At 40.8% G+C, this 18,752-nt stretch overlaps 1 protein-coding gene across 2 annotated transcripts in view; it reads left to right on the top strand.

Moving 5' to 3' along the window:
- Positions 1–18,752, top strand: part of galnt17 (polypeptide N-acetylgalactosaminyltransferase 17) — a 416,397-nt gene that overhangs the window by 356,235 nt on the left and 41,410 nt on the right. For both annotated transcript variants that reach the window (XM_072589562.1, XM_072589561.1), the window contains one exon: positions 14,538–14,723. In XM_072589562.1, coding sequence (XP_072445663.1) covers positions 14,538–14,723 — 186 coding nt within the window. The remainder of the gene's footprint in view (positions 1–14,537; positions 14,724–18,752) is intronic.

The raw sequence follows: 18,752 nt of genomic DNA, 5'->3' as shown, positions 1-18,752 counted from the left end.
ACTTTTCAAGTGTGGAACTAATTGCATTTAAGTGCATGTCTTGGGAGCTATTGCATTGTATAGTTATTGCTGGATGATATGATTATGCACAGATGCAGTCAGATATAATTTCATTGCCTTCATTATCAATCATTGTGCCAATGGAAACCACAATGTTTCAATTACTTTGTTATTCTTTCCCTGCAACATTTTATGAAATGAGGTAGTTATATTAACTTCGGTAATGGATCATTTGAAAAAAAACGAGCAAACCAACTTCTACTTGACCAGAAATGATCAGATCCTGTGCAGAAGCCACAATGTAGATGTGGTAAAGAGTCATTCCATCCAGTCTAAGACCCTGCTGATGACAGATGCAAGATAATAGGAATGTTTAATGCATTGTTTATTTTTATTTTGTACAATGGAAGACAAGGCAAAAACATCACTGAGTAAATAATTCTACTTAAAGCAGACAAATCTCCATGAGGTGATAATTATCATCCAAGAGGATTGAAAAAAAAGGTAAGGAAATTTAGGTCCTTTAGTCATAAATTTTTGGTGTTTTAAGAAATTAAGAATTATGTCTTTTGGATTTAAAAATGTAAACACCACTCCAACATTTGAAAAGGGAGGGAAGGAGACAAGATTATTCACACCAGTTAGTTAATGGAAATTCATTGTCAGTGATAGAGGAGTGAATCTTAGCCCCAGAAAATGGACAACTTGGGTTCCAAGGAAATTAAAGTTAAATTTAACAAGTAAAAAGTTAAATTTAACACACTTTGAACCTGACTCCAAAACCCCATCAACATTTGGGCTTACCAGAGGCAGGGCTAAGGACAGGACTCAGGTCCCCTTCCAAGCAATGGGCTGGCAACTTTAATACTTTCACAAAGTTGGCATCTAGACTTCTGTGATTCCCACATGAAATGTTTGGGTTGGACAAGAAATGCTGGCTGAACCACAAACACCCACTTCCCATGAAAGATTTTTTAAAAACCTATTCATCCCCTTGGACATATTCAGATCCAATTGCTTAGTCAGTTTGAAAAGTACAAAGTGGTCAGAGAGTTGATATGGGTTGGGAAGGTTAGCCATGATTAATTGCACTGTACGTTTTGAACAGGTTGCGTGATGGATGGGGAGTGCCACTGACCAAATTTGTTGAAGTTCTGTGCAACATGTGGTGTAGGATCCCAAATGAAATCAATCTCCTACTTATTTTACGCAGGACCATTGTTAACCCACTTCATGATTTGCTTGAAGATCATGTTAAGTTGGCTTCTGTTATATTTCTGGTTCCCATTAAGTTTGGAACAATCACGATTTAGACCCATAATGCTAGAGCTTTATCGTGGGCATGACTTATTGCTTTTTGTGTGGCTGATGGACTGTTGCATTGTTACACACCACTTGACTACCATAAATGTAACAGCCTGGATATACATTCCCCTAGCAATGAATTCCTACTTATTTACAGATAATATATCAATAGAATAATCCCAAGCATAATTGTTGGACTCGAGTTTTGTAAACTATTCTAAGGTGCAGAGTTGATGTCAAGAATCAGGACTACAGCAAAACAAAAATCTTGTCACATCTCTGATCCTACCCCATTTTTAAGACAAATAGAATACAAATACTTGTGTGTCTGTCTTCTTCTCTCAGAGGGTTGAGTGTCTTTGGAACTCCTTGCCCCAGAGAGCTGTGAGGGCAATTTAGCATGGCCAATTCACCCAACCTGCACATCTTTGGATGGAATCTGGAGCACCCAGAGGAAACCCACACAGGCACAGAGAATGTGTAAACTCCATGCAGACAGTCGTCCAAGGCTGGATTCGAACCCAGGTCCCTGGCGCTGCAAGGCAGCAGTGCTAACCACTGAGCTACCATGCCACCCTTTGGCCACAGCAATAAAGTTCCAAATACTGATCCACGCTCTAAGTTCATCATTCTTATTCCTGACACTCCTTGCATTGAAGTAGACACACTTTAACCCATCACTTTGCCCGATCAGCTGTGCATCCTTCCTGACAGATTCTCTGCATTCTATTTCTGCCCATTCAATAACTACCCTCTCCTCCGATCTGCAGTTCTGGTTCCCATCCCCCTGCTAAACTACTTTAAACCCTCCCAAAGTGCTCTCACAAATCTCCTGCTCAGGACACTGGTGTCCCTCCTGTTTAAGTGCAACCCGTCCTTCATGTACAGGTCCCACCTTCCCCAAAAGATACCCCAATGATTGACGTATCTGAAGCCCGCCCTCCTGTACCAGCCATTCGCCATGTGTTTAGCTGCACACCCCCCCCCCCCCCCCCCCCGCCCACCATTCCTCGCCTCACTAGTACATGGCACCAGTAGTAATCCTCAGATCATTACACTGCTAGTCTTGCTTTTTAGCTTCCAACCTAATTCAGGCTAAGTGCCTGACTGACCTTAGTCAACTTAGCTGGGACTTGAATAGGACAAGCTCCCCTTTGACTTTCAGTTTCTTGCAGCACATGTAGGATTTTTACTGAGTATTTGTCACAACTGTGAATTTGACACAGATTGATGAAATGTCTACCACTGTCTGATTGATAGATCGACTGTTCAGTGCTCCCACCATCTTAAGCTGCTTATGTCTGTCTGTGCTGAAAAGCAGTGCAAGCCACAGGGGCTGGCAGTCTGTAAGTGAGCATTAACGATGGTGTGCAATATGAAAGCAATAGGAGCCACACAGACCCTGGCATCTCATAAATCAGTGCTGAAGATGGTGAGTATGCACTCAGAAAGCAATGTGTGGAATATAGAGTTTGGCAGTTTCCAAGGAAGTGATAAAGTGAGAGAGTGGTTAAAAAAAAGGCTAAGATCCAGAAATATATCCTGTGCAAATGTATAAGGTGTGTTTAGGTGTATGTCCATGCGTGCAATATTAGGCGTTTAATGAGATGTAACGACAGAAATAAGGTAGTTTCTGCACAATGGGGAAATTCTGAAATCACTGGTTAAGCCTTGAGGGGGAAAGTGGGAAAAAAAATGTTGATATCAAGAATCAGATTTCTCACCATTACTCATGACAGACCAGTGAGGGAGAAAATCTTCCCCATGTCTTTTAAGGACAATGCAAAGAGCCCTCTGTAGTGATTGTAATGAGGTCAGCCAGGTGGACCTCAGAGATGATGAGTTCCCTGACTGGGGCTGTTAATCATGTCTATAATCTGTCAGCCAGGGCTCCCTGATTAGACAGGAGTATTAGGGGTTCTGCTCATTGTGAGATCTGGCTCTCAGGAAGCTGGATCAATGTCAAGTACTGTGCATATGTAAATAAAGAGAGTGACTTGGTGATGGGATACCAGCCTCTGTGGAGTTATTTCACTCTCTTCTTGAGTGTTATCTTTGGGCATACCTCGGAGCCATTTCACTGGATTCTAATGAAAACTTTTGCTGCTGAAGTGACTGCTGAGAGAGATTCTGGATTAAGTTCTCCACAGAGCTCATTATCTGATTGGGATGATGCAAGTAGAAAGCATTTCAATATTTATTTTCCTTTAGTGCAATTTAGGCTGACCCACGTATATCAAATTAGGACCAGTTACAAAAGACAAGAATTGGGAGCAATAGTGGCAAATTTATTTGCCTCCAGCTGTTTTGTGTGACAGGGAAAATTTAGGTTTTGTTAACAAAGCAACAGCCTTCATTTTTAAAGAAATACAATTTCCGAATTGTCTGATTAAAGTGATGAGAATTCCTAGAGGCATGGCATTCCAATCAGAACTCAACAAACACATAGACTTGGATCCCATTTACCATCCCCTGAGAAAAAGAACAGGAAATGACATCACCATAGGAAATCATCAACCCTAGGAAACTCAAACATATAAGTAGAAAGTGGGCTACACCACCAATGCTTCTTTCAGAGGCTCACTGAAGATGTTACCTAGTGTGGTGACAAAACGTCTAAAAACAAACCTTCCAGCTCAGCAAGCAAACCTACATCCATAAAGTGACAAGAGCCCACAGAGAACTCCAAGTGAGATGTTGTCCTGCTGTCACAGTGCAAAGTAGAAGCTTGATGGTATGGATTAAGTAAGGGAGGAGCAGCCCATTTCCCTCCTCCTGGACAATTATGAATATGATCTGTAAGATCAACTTTGCAGCAAGAAATTATGATTTTACATGATGGACATCAGAACGCTGCGGTGATACCAATTTCTGTGTTTTTCTTTTATTAAACATCGTCAGTTTGTACTGCTGTGATGAACAGATCGATAACCCCATGTAATCATTTACACCGTTCTACAATTAACTCCTGTTTACCACAGGCTATGAATCAGTGGTCCAGTTGTTTTGAAGATCAGATTCTAAGGGTGAAACCTATAGGGGCCTGAGCGATGTTGGCTATGGTGAGATTTGTAGCACTATTGCAGGAGACATCTGGCGAGGCCTTACTCAACACCGGGAGCTACTTGCTCCATCTTTAAAGCATTTGTGAATCAGTGAGGCTAGTTTCTCACAAGGCACCGACAAGTTGTCAATTAAGGGGAATTATAGATTTTAAATACCTTATTAACCCCACAATTCACCTCATTAATATTCAGATGCCTACCTGACCAAAAGCACTGAACATGTTTGATGTCACAAATTCTCAACATGGTCATCAGCCCCAGGTACCTGCCAACTCGAGTTCACCACTGGCTCCAAAATACTACCATGATGGTCACCATGTACTAACATCGCAGGTCTTACATGATGGGTACCAAACAAACCCCATTTTAATGGATGTTAGCCTCTGACATGTGCCAGTCTCTAAGAACCCTCACATTTCTGATCCACTTAGATTCATAGTGACAGAGGTTTACAGCAAGGAAACAGGCCCTTCAGCCCAACTTGTCCATGCCACCCAGTTTTCACAATTAAACCAGTCCCATTTGCCTGTATTTGGTTCATATCCCTCTTGATCTATTCCATCCATGTATCTGTCTTAATGTTTCTTAAATGATAAATTGTACTCCTCTCCACCATCAACTTTGGCAGCCATTCCAGACACTCACTATCCTCTCTGGTGAAACAAGTGCCCCTCTGGACCCTTTTATTTCTCTCCCCTCTCACATTAAACCTATGCTGTCCTGTTTTAGATTTTTCTACCAAGGGGAAAGGCTGTCAGCTATCTACCTTATCTATGACTCTTATGATTATATAGTCGTCTATAAGATCACCCCCCAGACTCCTACAATCCAGGGAAAAAAGTCCTAGCCTATCTAACTCCTTTATAACTCAACCTTCCAGTCAGGTAGCACCTCAGTAAACCTTTTCTGCACTCTTTCTAGTTTAATAATATCCTTTCTTTAGTAGAGTGACCAGAAATACATGCAGTAATCCGAATGTTGTGACACTAACATCTTGAACAACCGTACTAAGATGTCCCTACTCCTATACTCAATGCTTTGACGGACAAAAGCAAGAATGCTGAAAGCCTTCTTCACCATCCTATCTATGCATGACTCCACTTTCACGGAACTATGGATCTGTATCCCTACATCCCTTTGCTCTATAATATTCCCTAAGGCCCTCCCATTGACTATGAAAGTTCTGACCTGGTTTGAGCTACTAAATAGCAACACCTAGTATTTATCTAAATTAAACTCCATCTGCAGCCCACTGGCACAGTTGATCAAGATCTCACTGTTTTCCAAGTTAACCTTCTTCACTCTCTACGATACCACCAATCTTGGTGTCAGTCGCAAACTATAAACCATACCTCCTAAATTCTCATTTATACAAATGCTGAACAACAGTGGACCCAACAGCGATCCCTATGCAACACTGCTGGTCGCAGGCCTCCAGTCTGAAAAATAACCCTCTACCACCCTGTCTTCTGCTGTCAAGCTAATTTTGTATCCAATTGGCTAGGTCTACCTGGATACCTTGAAATTTAACCTTATTCAACAAGCTACCATGTTGTACGTTGTCAAAGGCCTTGCTAAAGTCCATGTAGACAACATCTACCACACTGCCCCCATCTATTTTCTTGGTCATCCCTTCAAAACTTCAATCAAATGCACAAGACATGATTTCCCACGTGCAAAGCCATACTGACTAACCCAAAGGTGACTGTGCCTCTTCAAATGTCTGTAGATCCCGTCTCTCAGACTCACTGATTTCCCAGGCAGTTCCCTGCAGCCTTTCTTTAAAAATGGCACATTTGCCACTCTCCTATCTTCAGGCAGTTTGCCCATGGCTGTCAATAATATAATGGTGACATAGTGTTCATCGGTTAGCACTGTTGCCTCACAGCACTGTGTGTTCGATTCCAGCCTGTCTGTGCTATGACGATGCTGCTCCTTTAACAAGGTTATTTTATTCTTGACTTTTTTTCCGGAGACATCATAAAAGACACAGATTCTGAAAAGTCTAAGTTTAAAGCGTTTTAGGGCCAATTTGATTATAGCTAACAGAGACTGCATCCAGCAAAAGGCTTTTGAGTTCTTAGAAAAACACACTTGTACAATGAAAGGGGAAGGCCAGTTCTCCCAGCTCAGCTCTTCTCTGGTTTTGCTTTTGGCAGTCTAACTATTCACTGAAAGCACTCAGGCAAGAAACAGCTACATGGAAGAGGGTGTTCCATGTTACCATCTATCTCTCTCTCTCTCTCTCTCTCTCTCTCTCCCCTGGAAGACCTTATGTTTGATTTTACCTTTTGCGCCAAGGAGTGGTTATGGGGATTATTGCAAGTATTTGGAACAACATCATTAAGTTGGGATAATCAGTTGAGTTTTTGGATAGTTTAAGTTATTCAGTGTTCTGTCCTCTTTTGTTTGTGTTTCATTCAGTAATCTTGGAAACAAATTCTGTTTGGTTTGAAACTAAGTGTTTTGACTAGCTGCATCCTTCCTGGAATATCCGTGTTAAAACAACCAAAGATAGGGTGTTGGCTATTTTCTCGAAATGTTTTGACGGGGTTTGGCCTGATCCATAACATGTGTGAAGTTTGAACATTCTCTGAGTGTCTATGTGGGTTTTCTCCGGGTGCTCCCATTTCCTCCCACAGTCCAAAGATGTGCAGGTTTGGTGGATTGGCCATGCTAGATTGTCCATAATGTCCAGGCATGTGCAGGTTAGATGGATCAGCCATGGGAAATGCAGGGTTACAGGGATTGGGTAAGGGATGGGTCTGGTTAGGGTTGGAATGCTCTTCAGAGGGTTGGTATGGACTTAATGGGCCAAATGACCTGCTTCCACACTGTAGGGGCTCTATGATTCTCTGATCAATATCTCCACCACGAGCCCTCCCTAACCCTTCACAAAGTGCTGGGATACACTTGATCAGGTCTTGGGGATTCATCTGCCTTAATGCATTCTAAGACTCTCAGCATCTCCTCTTCTATAATGTGTACTCTCTTCAAGACATCACTGTTTAATTCCCCAATTTCCCTATAATCCATGCCTTTCTAAATGGTAAATCCTGACAATAAATATTCATTTAGGATCTCACCCATCCCTTGTGGCTCCACACATAGAAAACGTTGTTGCTTTTTAAGAGGCCCTGTCCTCTCTAGTTACTCTTTTGCCCTTCATGTACTTGCAAAATCTCTTTGGATTCTCCTTTACCTTACCTGTCAAAGCCATCTTGTATCCACTTTTAGCCCACCCGATTTTTCTATTAAGTGTACTCAACACCCTCTATACTCAAGGAATTCACTTGAACCCAGCTGCCTATATAGGTCATATTGCCTCCTCCTTTTTCTTGAGCAGGGCCTCAATAACTCTAGTCATCAAGGATTCCTATTTCTGCCAGCCTTACCTTTTACACAATGCTTGTGCATTTTAATAGAGTCCCTTAGGGCATAATGGCACTTATCATTGTAAGGCTGCTACTGGGTCGCTGTGCACTCAGCGATACATATCCAATTCAGGGGTTGAACAGGCTGCATCTCCAGTAGCACTGCACCAATACTCAGAGCCTATCTGAACACTTACACAATCTCTGTTTTGCATTGCCTTGCTTATTTGTACTTCGCCCCCTCAGCCAGTGGTCCCTGGTTCACATTATTTCTGCCTTGCCTCACCATTTAGCGGGCTCAATGTTAGAAAGCTGGTCATGGTTGCCAACAGGCCTCTGTCAAGTCAGGTGAGATACCTTTTAGTTAGGAGGTCCTGGCACAGTCAGGCAAGGGCATCCTCTGATACCAGTCTGGGGCTTGGACGAGATCAGTCAGTTGCTCAAGGTCGTCTAGATAATTTCCACACAAGGGATGGGGAGTCGAATATCAAGCAGCAAACCCTTTCTAGGACTCTTTCTGCCCTATTATGGGCTGCTTTCCGTCTGGAAGAGAACTAGGTGTTACAGGAGATGAATATTGGGGCGGGGGCAAGCACAGCGATTATTGTTGGAGCAGGTGGGGAAATATCCTTAATAAATGAGTAGGCAACCCAGAGGTTGTGTGGGGTTAGTGCTGGTAGGGGTTAGAGTGGGAAGATGTTACAATAGTAGAATAGTAGAGACTGTGCCTTAAAAGGAGATAGATAAAGGAGTAGACGTAGCATGAGTGTGAGGTATCGGAGAGAAGGTGGTGGCACCTAATGCTGGCAGAGTGGCTAAGGTCATTGACCTTCTTCCTCAATTGCTGAGCATTCCTTGAGATGGCTGAGGCTAAACTGATCAGGTTGGCAAACCTGGACCAAGCTGGGTCATCAAGTATACGTAAGGAGATATATAGGTTCTTGACTGTCAAGGGGTTCAAAGGTTACAGGGAGAAAGCAGGAGAAGCATGATTGAATGGCAGAGCAGAACCAATGGACCAAATGGCCTATTTTCTGCTCCTATGTCTTATGGTCTTATATTCAAGGCTGATGTAAACAGATTTTTAATCAAGTAAAGATAGAGGGTTAATGGGAAATTAATGAGGAAAAAGTAGGAAAATGGAATTAAGGATTATCAGAACAGCCATGATTAGATTAGATTAGATTACTTTACAGTGTGGAAACAGGCCCTTCGGCCCAACAAGTCCACACCGCACCCGCCGAAGCGCAACCCACCCATACCCCTACATCTACCCCTTACCTAACACTACGGGCAATTTAGCATGGCCAATTCACCTGACCTGCACATCTTTGGACTGTGGGAGGAAACCGGAGCACCCGGAGGAAACCCACGCAATCTCATTGAATTGTGGAGTATCCTTAATGGCCTGAATAACCTACTTCTACACCTACGTATTTCCCTTCCTATTCCTAAGTGTGAAATGAAATTGAGCTGACTCTGGGAATACCAAAGTCCAAAGATGGTTACTCAAGTTTATTTCTTGCCTCAGCATCAAAATATGGGGAGTTCCAGCTTCACTGTATCTTTACTGTAGAATGATATTTGTGTCTAAAGACCATATCTTTGTCATTTTTCAATTTTTTTTGATTGTGGAAGGGAAAAGGATTGTTGCACTTATTTTTGAAAGCTAGTTACCAAAACTCATTGTAAGTGACATTTCCTCTGCAGCTTTTTTAAGCAATAGGGAATGTTGGTTGCAAACAGCCTGGCACCAGGAGTTGTGGGCAATGTGAGATGCAGCTAGCAGCAAGTAACCGACTGGCTTCTGAAGTTGTGACCAACCGTGGATGATAAAGGTCATCTGCCTGCCAACAACTATATTGATGGCTCTCGGTTAGCCAAACAGCTTGTGAGTGTGAATGATATAGTCAGAAGCCTTTAGAACTCGAGAAGGAGAGGTGGTGTCTCTCAGTAACCACACGAAGTCTGAAGCAAGCAAATGCTCTTCCCCCACCAGTTGCTGTAAGCTGTTTCTTTCAACCAATAAATCAGAGACTTTATAATTTGTAAACCAATCACTCTCTGCCTCCTGCAAGAAACTCAAAGTATCTGGAGAAGGATTGAAGAACAGCAGTCCTGACAAATAAATGAATCATGTCAGTGATCCCTATGGACAGCAACCATAAAACTGCCTTCCCAGTTTTTCCCTTCACCCATAATGTAAATGTTTGTCTGTAGGTGGAGTTCAATAAGAGGGTTAAGATTTAAATCAGTAGAATTATGTGTTATCACCTCATAGTTATTCACTTATAGCTAGAATTTATTTATTTGTAATAAATAGTAATTCTTGTTCAATACGGAAGCATAGTCCATGGTTTCTATCTGCATGGATAGAAACAGACAGGTAGATTGGAGAATTTCTGCATACCTTGATAAAACCTTTAATTTTTGCAATGACTCCAGGGATAATGGGATTTGATTTCCAGATCATTAGCTCAGTGTGTCATGACAAGTGGGATACTGCATTGTTGGAGGCAAAATCTTATGGGTTGTGACATTATATTAAAGCCTTGTCTTAAATTTCAGGTGACCATAGATGATGTCTTGGATCTTCATTGAAGAGGGAGTTCTTCCAGTGTTCCCACCAATAATTCTCCCTCAGTTATTAATAAATTCACTCTCATTGCTGTTTGAGAGACCTTGCTGTGACCTTGGTTTCTGTGTTTACCTAAAAACAATATTAATAACTGCACATCATTGTGAAGAAGGTCCTGATTATTTTGGAAATAAGGAAGTTGCAGATGGATTATAGATGGGTTGATAAAATATAATGTGAAAATGTGAAATTGTTTGCTGTTGCATGAAAAATAAAAATGCAGAGTATGACTCAAACAGAGCATGACTGCAGAAAACCAAATTGCATAAGTCGCCAACAGCTAACATGCAGTTACAGCAAATAATTTTAAGGACAATGGCATGCTGTCTTTTATTTCAAGAATTGAACAGAAATAAGAATGTTCCCTTGAATTATAGAAGGTATTGACGAGACTATACCTTGGTCTCCTTATTTAAAAAAGGATGTAAACGTAATAGAGGAGGTGGGTAATAGTTTTTATAGATACCTGGTATAATTGGGTTGTCTTATGAAGAAAGGTTGGTCAGACTGGGCCAGAGTTTAGCAGAGTGAGGGATGGCTTTATTGAAGTGCACAAGATCTGGAATGATGTTGACAAGGCACAAATAGAAAGGATCTTTTCTCTTGTGACTCAGCCCAGAACCAAGGGACAGTTTTTATATATTTAGGGTCACCCTTTTAGGGGTAAGGAGTGTTTTTCCTCCAAGGGTTGTGCAATTTTGGATCTTTCTGCCTTAGAAGGTGGTGAAGGCAAGTCATTGATTACTTTTAAGTCAGAACCAACTATATTCTTCTTAAGTAAAGAAATCACCAGTTATCAGAACATGGATACAGATCATGCATGATCTTATTGAATATCAGGATGGGTTTGAGGAGCCAAATGGCCAACTTTTACTCCTAATATGTATGTTCATATATTATTTTGGCAAGAGCAAAGCATTCATGTTATTATTTTTATTTGTGTTCTATGTATGTTTGGATCATTTGTGAGGGATGACTGGAATGATTTTCCATTTTCAGGATTTGGTGACAGTATCCAATACTCCAGAAACAGGTTTAGTGGGCAAAATGCATTAAAAAGCGCTCATACTCTTTGTTAAAGCATTGTACAATCCATAATCAGGGAGCCATGTGTGATCTAATTCTGTTTTACATCTTCACAACTTAACATGAGTCACCAAAGGCAGGAATGTTCTCTTTTCTCCTGATCATACCACCTTACTTTGAACAATCAGATAACCAGCTGAGATATCAAGATTACAACAGTTTCCTTCCTTAATTCAATAAATCACAACCAATTTATGTTGTGGTGAGAAATAGTACAGTTGCTGGAACAATTGAAAGAAGATTGAAGTTCTTAAGAAAGCTGCTCAGTATCAGCAACATCAGTACTCTTCAGGCACATCCCTTTCCCAGTGATGGGTCATCCTGGACTGTTTTTTTTGGCAAACCTACAGAGAAAAGATAAATCTTGTCCTTGACCAGGTAGAAATTCTGCACAACATTTAGGTACATTTTTAGGTTTGGAGGGATGTAGACAACATTACCAATATTTAATGCATGGTCTATCTCTAGTTATTCTGAAAAGCTGAACATGGGTCTTCTCTTTGAACCACCATAGTCATTGCAATGATGCCTTTGTTAGATAGGGGACTTCAGAATGTTGATCTAGCAGCAATAATGCAACAGCTATGTTATAGCAGAGTTAATTTCCAATTGCAAAGCATAATGAAGTCAGCTATAAAGTACTTGTTATGATTGTTAATCTTTATAGTAGTTTACTATGATGAATTGTGATGGAAGAGCATCATGATGAAAGTTTCATTGGGAGATAGTTCCTAATAGAAAACGTCGCTATCAACCTCATTTAATGACCAAAGTTAGAAGTGACCCACTCAATTATAACAATTGACTCTGCCACAAATGGGGTTTGTGAACATGTTGAACATATAGACATCCCAGTATACAATAGAGAACTAAGGACATAATGAAGTAGGAGAATGTGAGGATTGCAGATGCTGGGGATCAGTCAAAAGTGTGGTACTGGAAAAGCACAGCAGGTCAGGCAGCATCCAAGAGCAGGAGAATCGGCGTTTTGGGCATAAGCCCTTCATCATCTCAGCACCACACTCTCGACTCAGGACATAATGAACACAATTTATCCTCCTCCAAAAAAATCTAATGCTCACTCTTAAGATGTCACTGGGTGTGGTTTTTCTTTGCTTCTCACACAACTGATATCATAAAAATGTTTTCATACCTTGCTGGTGATTCAGAGTGGTTTTTGTTTTAGCAGGAAAGATGAATGCTTCATACTCACTCACATTTGTTGAAGGAACATAGGACCAGGAGGAGGCTATTTTCCCCTTCCTGTCTATTCTACCAATCTATGATATCATGGCTGATCTGTGGCCTAATTCCATGTATCTGCCTGTGCCCTAATATTTTTATATCACAGAAATTCAATGTCATTTTAAAAATTAGTAATTGCTCTAGCATCAATGTCATTTGAGGAACATACTAAGCTCTTAACACCTTTTGAAATTGTCAACGGAAAATAGAAATTTCTAACTTAATTGCTGAAAGGCCTGGCTCTAATGTTTTGGATGATGTCCCGAATACAGATTCACCAACTGACTGAAATATTTCTCTCAATCTACCTCTACTGTTCTGTTGTGTTCAAATCTGACCTTAACCTTCCAAGCCAAGAAACCGTAGCCCTAAGCTGTGTAAGCCCTTTTGCAATTTAACTCAATGATGCATGTTCAGTGTACTCAATCCTGAGCCAAAAAATCCTTCTCCAATAGTTTCGAAACTGAACACAGCCACCATCACCACCCCCATGTGTGATCAGACCATGGCTTTCTGTGTCTGAAATATAACTTCACTGAGTCTCGTGGCTTTTCTGTTTACATTTTGTGCTTGTTTGTGACACTCTGATGACCAGTTTCTGTCAATCCCTAAGTCTCATGGAACCTCAACTGATTCTTTCATTTCCCCATTTAACAATGTACCCTGATCGCTTTAAAGTGGATAATCTCACACTTGTCTACCTTGAAATCCATTGGCTTCAGCTTTCATTCAGTCTTTTAGTATCTTGTTTTCTTTGTTTGATCCTATCTGTGCAGTGCCAACTATATGTGCTATCAGTAAATGTGCATATTTATTGGCTTTTGATTCTATAAGAGTTGAGGGTGCAAACACAGATTCTATAGGACACCATTAAATCAATTAATATACTGTATTGCCTGGTTTGTCCCTAGTCCCAGTCTCCAGCCTGTAGTGTGTCTGGTATCTGTTGTGTATTCACTGTGTGATTAGTTAACCCTGTGACTAGGAAAGAAAAATGAAACTGAGACAAGCAGAGAGCATAAAGTGGGCACTTTAGAGTAGGGCAAGTAAAACTTTTATCACACACATAACCTGGTAGGTCATCTCTGCACATCTCCCAGGCCTAAAACACATTTCCTCTCAACAAATTTAAGCCAGGTCAATCATTGTAACTCTAATGTCTAATTTAACTGTCATGGGAGATTCCTCCATTTCCAAGCTTGAAGAGTGTGCAGAGTGAATTGAAGCAGGTAAAGATCAGATGATCACTGCCGCTTATGTATCAGGGCAGGGGGAGACCACGACTGCTGAGTGGCCAAATGTCCACATAGGATCTGAAGGGAGCTGCTGCTTCTTCAGGTTCTATTAAGGATTTTTTTTTTCACTTCATGCTTACATTCCTGTTAGTGATCTATTTGAGTTTGGGAGAAAAGTGGAACTGACCTCTGAACTTATGCCACAGTCAAATATCTTATGGGTAAAAACTCCATGGAATGCTAATTTGCACTAATACAGGAACCTCCTACCAGAGACCAGTAGATGCCTCAGCCCCTCTGTCAAAACCAAAGGTTGTACAATCAGACAGCAACAAAAAGCAAGTGGAGTCACCCCATTTTACCAGCTTGACTGGTCCATTTCTACCTCAGAGGGGGAGGCGGAGGGGGAAGCTTTCAAAATCTCTTCAGTGTCTAGACCTCAGTCTCAGAATGGTAATTTTCATGTCATGAGCTTCCCTAATACATTTGAAATGATATACTTTATCTTCAATAATTTCCAGAAAATCCTTTGTAATATCTGCAAGGAATGGTTGTGTATATTTCAGATTCACCTTATTTAATATTTCAGGTCTGGCTATGTGGTGGAAGTATGGAAGTGCTACCATGTTCTAGGGTGGCTCACATAGAACGCATGAAGAAACCATACAACAATGATATTGGATTCTACACAAAGAGGAATTCACTCCGAGTGGCTGAAGTATGGATGGATGATTACAAGTCCCATGTTTATATTGCGTGGAATATCCCCATGGATGTAAGTGGTTGCTATAAAATAGGATGCAGGAATGATTACAACGTTAAGTGTGAGTTATCTTAAGGTCAGGTCTTTGGGCTATGGTTGACTTTGAGTATGTTTTGAAAGGCTGCAATATATTAAAAGGATTCTGACCCCAACTGAGGAGAGGAAATTCATTCCAAATGATTAAAATTGACTTTAGTGCTGAATTATTCTTCTCTTTGAAGTTGAGTGCAAGGGTTTTGTTTCATTGTAGACAGAGTTCATTTGTATTCATGATTTTTCAAGGATTGTATAGTTGCAAGCAGTTTTTAATTAAATTTTGACATACGGCCATGAATTGTTCCCTGCAAATGTATTAATATGTTATAATATTCAGCATTGATTTTGTGTGTTGTACATTAAACTGAATCACGATTTGCCATCTCAGGTAATTGATCCCATGACACTGTTTGAAGAAGAGTAGGGGATGTGATGGAGCCTCAGCTTTTTGCCATCAATGCTAATGATTTGGATAAAGAATTGTGTGTAAGTTAGGAGCAGTAGGTTGTATAACAGTGCAGGAAATTGCCACGGAATATATGCATGGCAGATACGGTTCAGTGTAGAAATAAGTAAGTTCATCCACTTTGACTCTGAGAAAAACAAATTAGAATTTATTTAACAATGCAAGACCAGGTGCTGCAAAGCAACAAAGGGTTTTAGGTGTCTCTGTTTGCAAATCACCAACAACTAGTGCATAGTTGCAAAATGCAATCAAAATGATTCATGGAATATTGACATTGACTTTAAGGAGATTGGAATAGGAAGAGGTGGAAGTGATGTTTCAGTTGTGTAAATCTGTGATCAGACCCTAAATGGATGTCTGTTATCAGTTGTTATTACTGAAATCACAAAGGCAATGCTAGAAATGTGCAAGAGTTTGGTCGGACCCTGTGAAGAGGGACTCTCTGTCTATCTGAAACCACTGGAGTCAGTATTTCCTTAACCCATGTCCACCCTGACATCATACTCTCAACACTGGCTCTCCTAGGTTACAATCTGCAAAAAAAAATGCAGGAAACTAAATGCCACTAAAAGTAGGCACATAAAATATCACTGTAATCCACTTAAATTGGGTACAGTAAATATCAATCTTTGGATGCCCTCCATCCGCCAGTATTGAACCTGCAGATCCCACTCCGTCTCCTGGCATGGAGCCCAGGTGCAGAGAGAGGAATGGAGTTAATGCCTCAAAACATTAAGATTCCTCTCCACCCAGCCAATAGAAATAGCAATTTGGAGCACTCTTCCTCCAAAGGGCTGCAGATGGTGGACCAGTTGATATTTTCAAGACTCCTGGTATAAGGATTACCAAGAAGCATGTGGCAAACATGGAGTAAATGGAATTGAGCTGCAGATCAGGCATTATTTAATTGAATGATGAACCAAGCTTGAGGAAGTGAAAGTCATTCTCCTACGTCCATGTTTCCAAGCCTATCACTGAATACATTTTACGATATATATTTATTAAAATGTTGAATTTTAATATTACTGCTGCTAGCGGCATGTGTCATAAGTAGGGTTTTTTCTTTTTAATGGCTTCCTTTTTCCCATTCCTGTTTTTGTCTTGTCAAGCTGTGAGGACAGCACAACATCTGGCAATGCCATCAGCACTGTATAAACAAAGCCTAACATATGGCATCCCCTGTGACTTATTTCCCAATATCTGAAAGTAGGATACAGTATTTGCCTCTTGCTTTCTTTATGTTCATAAAGCTCTGGATAAGTCTTTCAAATAGTGAGCAGAATTGCAGTGAGATATTTGCATATTATTCTTCAGTGCAATGCTTCAGTACACTGTGCCGCTCTGCCATGCCATGCAGGCATTATGAATGATTCAACATTTTCATAGTTTTGGGAGATAAAAGTTGCACTTACATTTTTGTGTCTTTGCATTTGGGCCCCTGACATGCAGGTCTACCACATCCAGGTAAACCCAAAACTAAGTTGGTTCAACCAAATAAACAAACATGTTTTTCAAGAAAATAAGTCCTTTCCTCCCTTGTGAATTCCTTAAGTTTACTTTGTGGGTGTGGAAAAAAGTGAGGGAGGATATATTTTCAATTTCAATATCCAGATCATTTCTCCATACTGAGCCCACACCTTGTCGTGTCGATTTGGCATGATTAATAAAGGCAACGACCAAAATTGATTCAAAGGGGAGGTTTTCCAGTTAGTGGCAGCAGATGCAGCTTGGATGTGAGACCTAATGATTGTGGAAAACAACTGGCAGTCATGGCTGGCCTTGCACTGTCTGAAGGAATGGAACAAGAAGGAGACTAGAGGACCAGCAAGTGCCCATACATTCAGCCTTCCAGTACTGGAGCTACTCTCCTCAGACAATGTCAACTTGGTGTCAATGCATGAGCATCTCAGTCAGTCTTTTTAGATGTCTTATGACATATCCCTGTGGCAATCACGTCCTGAGCTGGGACTTAAACCTGGACCTTCTGGCCAGAGGTAAGAGCATTACCACCACACCACAAGCCTGTTGTCTTGTTACTGTGTTTATACATAAGCTTTAATCAATAATGGCTTACAGCTGTATTCCCTCAGCTCATGCCCCAAACCATTCATTCTTCCCATTATTAACACTGAAAATCTGATTCTGCCATTTTCTAATCTGTTAACAAGCTCTTCAATGAGCTCAAAAGCCAGATAACTGGAAGCATGTCATTTCCTTGCTCCATTCCAGCCATCCCTTTAAAAAATATCAACATTTACCCAAAAGGTCTAGAGAACGGCCTCATTATCTGAGCCCATGGCTCTTCTTGCAAGCCCAATGTGTCCAAAACGTCGATTTCGCTGCTCCTTGGATGCTGTCTGAACTGCTGTGCTCTTCCAGCACCACTAATCCAGAACCAATGTGTATCCAGCCAGGTTTCAGCAGCATGAGTATCCAATATAAAAAGCTCTCTGACGTTTTGTATTAATGTGAAGTGATACAAATGTTGCACAGAAATCTTTGGGTGCAACTGTTGAAAGCATAGTGCTTTCATTTGACCATCTCCACTGCTAGCCAACAATGATTGTGATTGGACAGTGAATGTGCCTCCTGCCATTCTAAACATCTGGAGTTGAGAGAACAGCATATAAATCAATTCTGGTCACCTCAGCACAAGCCCTGAGTCTGTAGAAACTCATTATTTTGTAGAAGTCATGTCAAAACCTGTGCCAAGAAATGGAATGTGCAAGTCACACTTGCTGGCACAGCTCTTGGCACTTCAGCTCTGATAGGTGTTCTCCAGCGAGGATCTAACTTTCATCAGCTCACTTTCTTGTCAACTCTGTTTAATTTAACACCAGCCTCAATGAATAGATGCTCTCAAAGCATCATGGCTGAACTTTAACCCAAATGTGGATGGTTTGAGCAAGCTGTAGCCTCAGAGGTATCCCACTCATTTCCAAGATGGCACCACCCAGCTGCTGGGTCCCAGGCAAGGAGGGATAAGCTAGTGGCTTGGATTAAAAGTAGCAAACTTCCAGGAAAAATCAAGGAGAACAAAGACTTTATCAGGCTAAAATAACAAGATGTGGTTTAACCTACAAAAAAATGTAAGCTAACACAGATCCTCATTAATACATCAGTTACTGACTTATGAAAGGTTACACTGATCTGGCGGTAGAATTTATACAGAAGACAAATACTAGTTTATTACACACAACATATATTATAACTATACCTGCTTTGTACAACTGTTCACAAAAGCAATATTTTTACCAATGTAGGTTTCAGAAATTTGAAGCACAAAGGGATCTTATTTCAGGATTCTTTTAAGGTTAGCATGCAGTTAAGTAGACAAATGCAATGTTAACATTCAATTCAAGGGGACTAAAACACGAGGACAGCTGAAGCTATGTAAGGTTCAGGTTAGACTACATTTGGAACATTGTGAGCAGTTTTGGACTCCATTTCTAAGGAAGAATGCACTGACCTTGGAGGGATTCAGAGTAGATACAAGAATCATCCTGGGGATGAAGAGCTGGTCATTATAAGGAGCATTT

The sequence above is a fragment of the Chiloscyllium punctatum genome, chromosome 19 (assembly GCF_047496795.1).
Source record: "Chiloscyllium punctatum isolate Juve2018m chromosome 19, sChiPun1.3, whole genome shotgun sequence".
Taxonomy (NCBI): domain Eukaryota; kingdom Metazoa; phylum Chordata; class Chondrichthyes; order Orectolobiformes; family Hemiscylliidae; genus Chiloscyllium; species Chiloscyllium punctatum.
The sequence above is the reverse complement of the archived record's forward strand: the minus strand, read 5'-3'. Positions and strand labels throughout refer to the sequence as shown.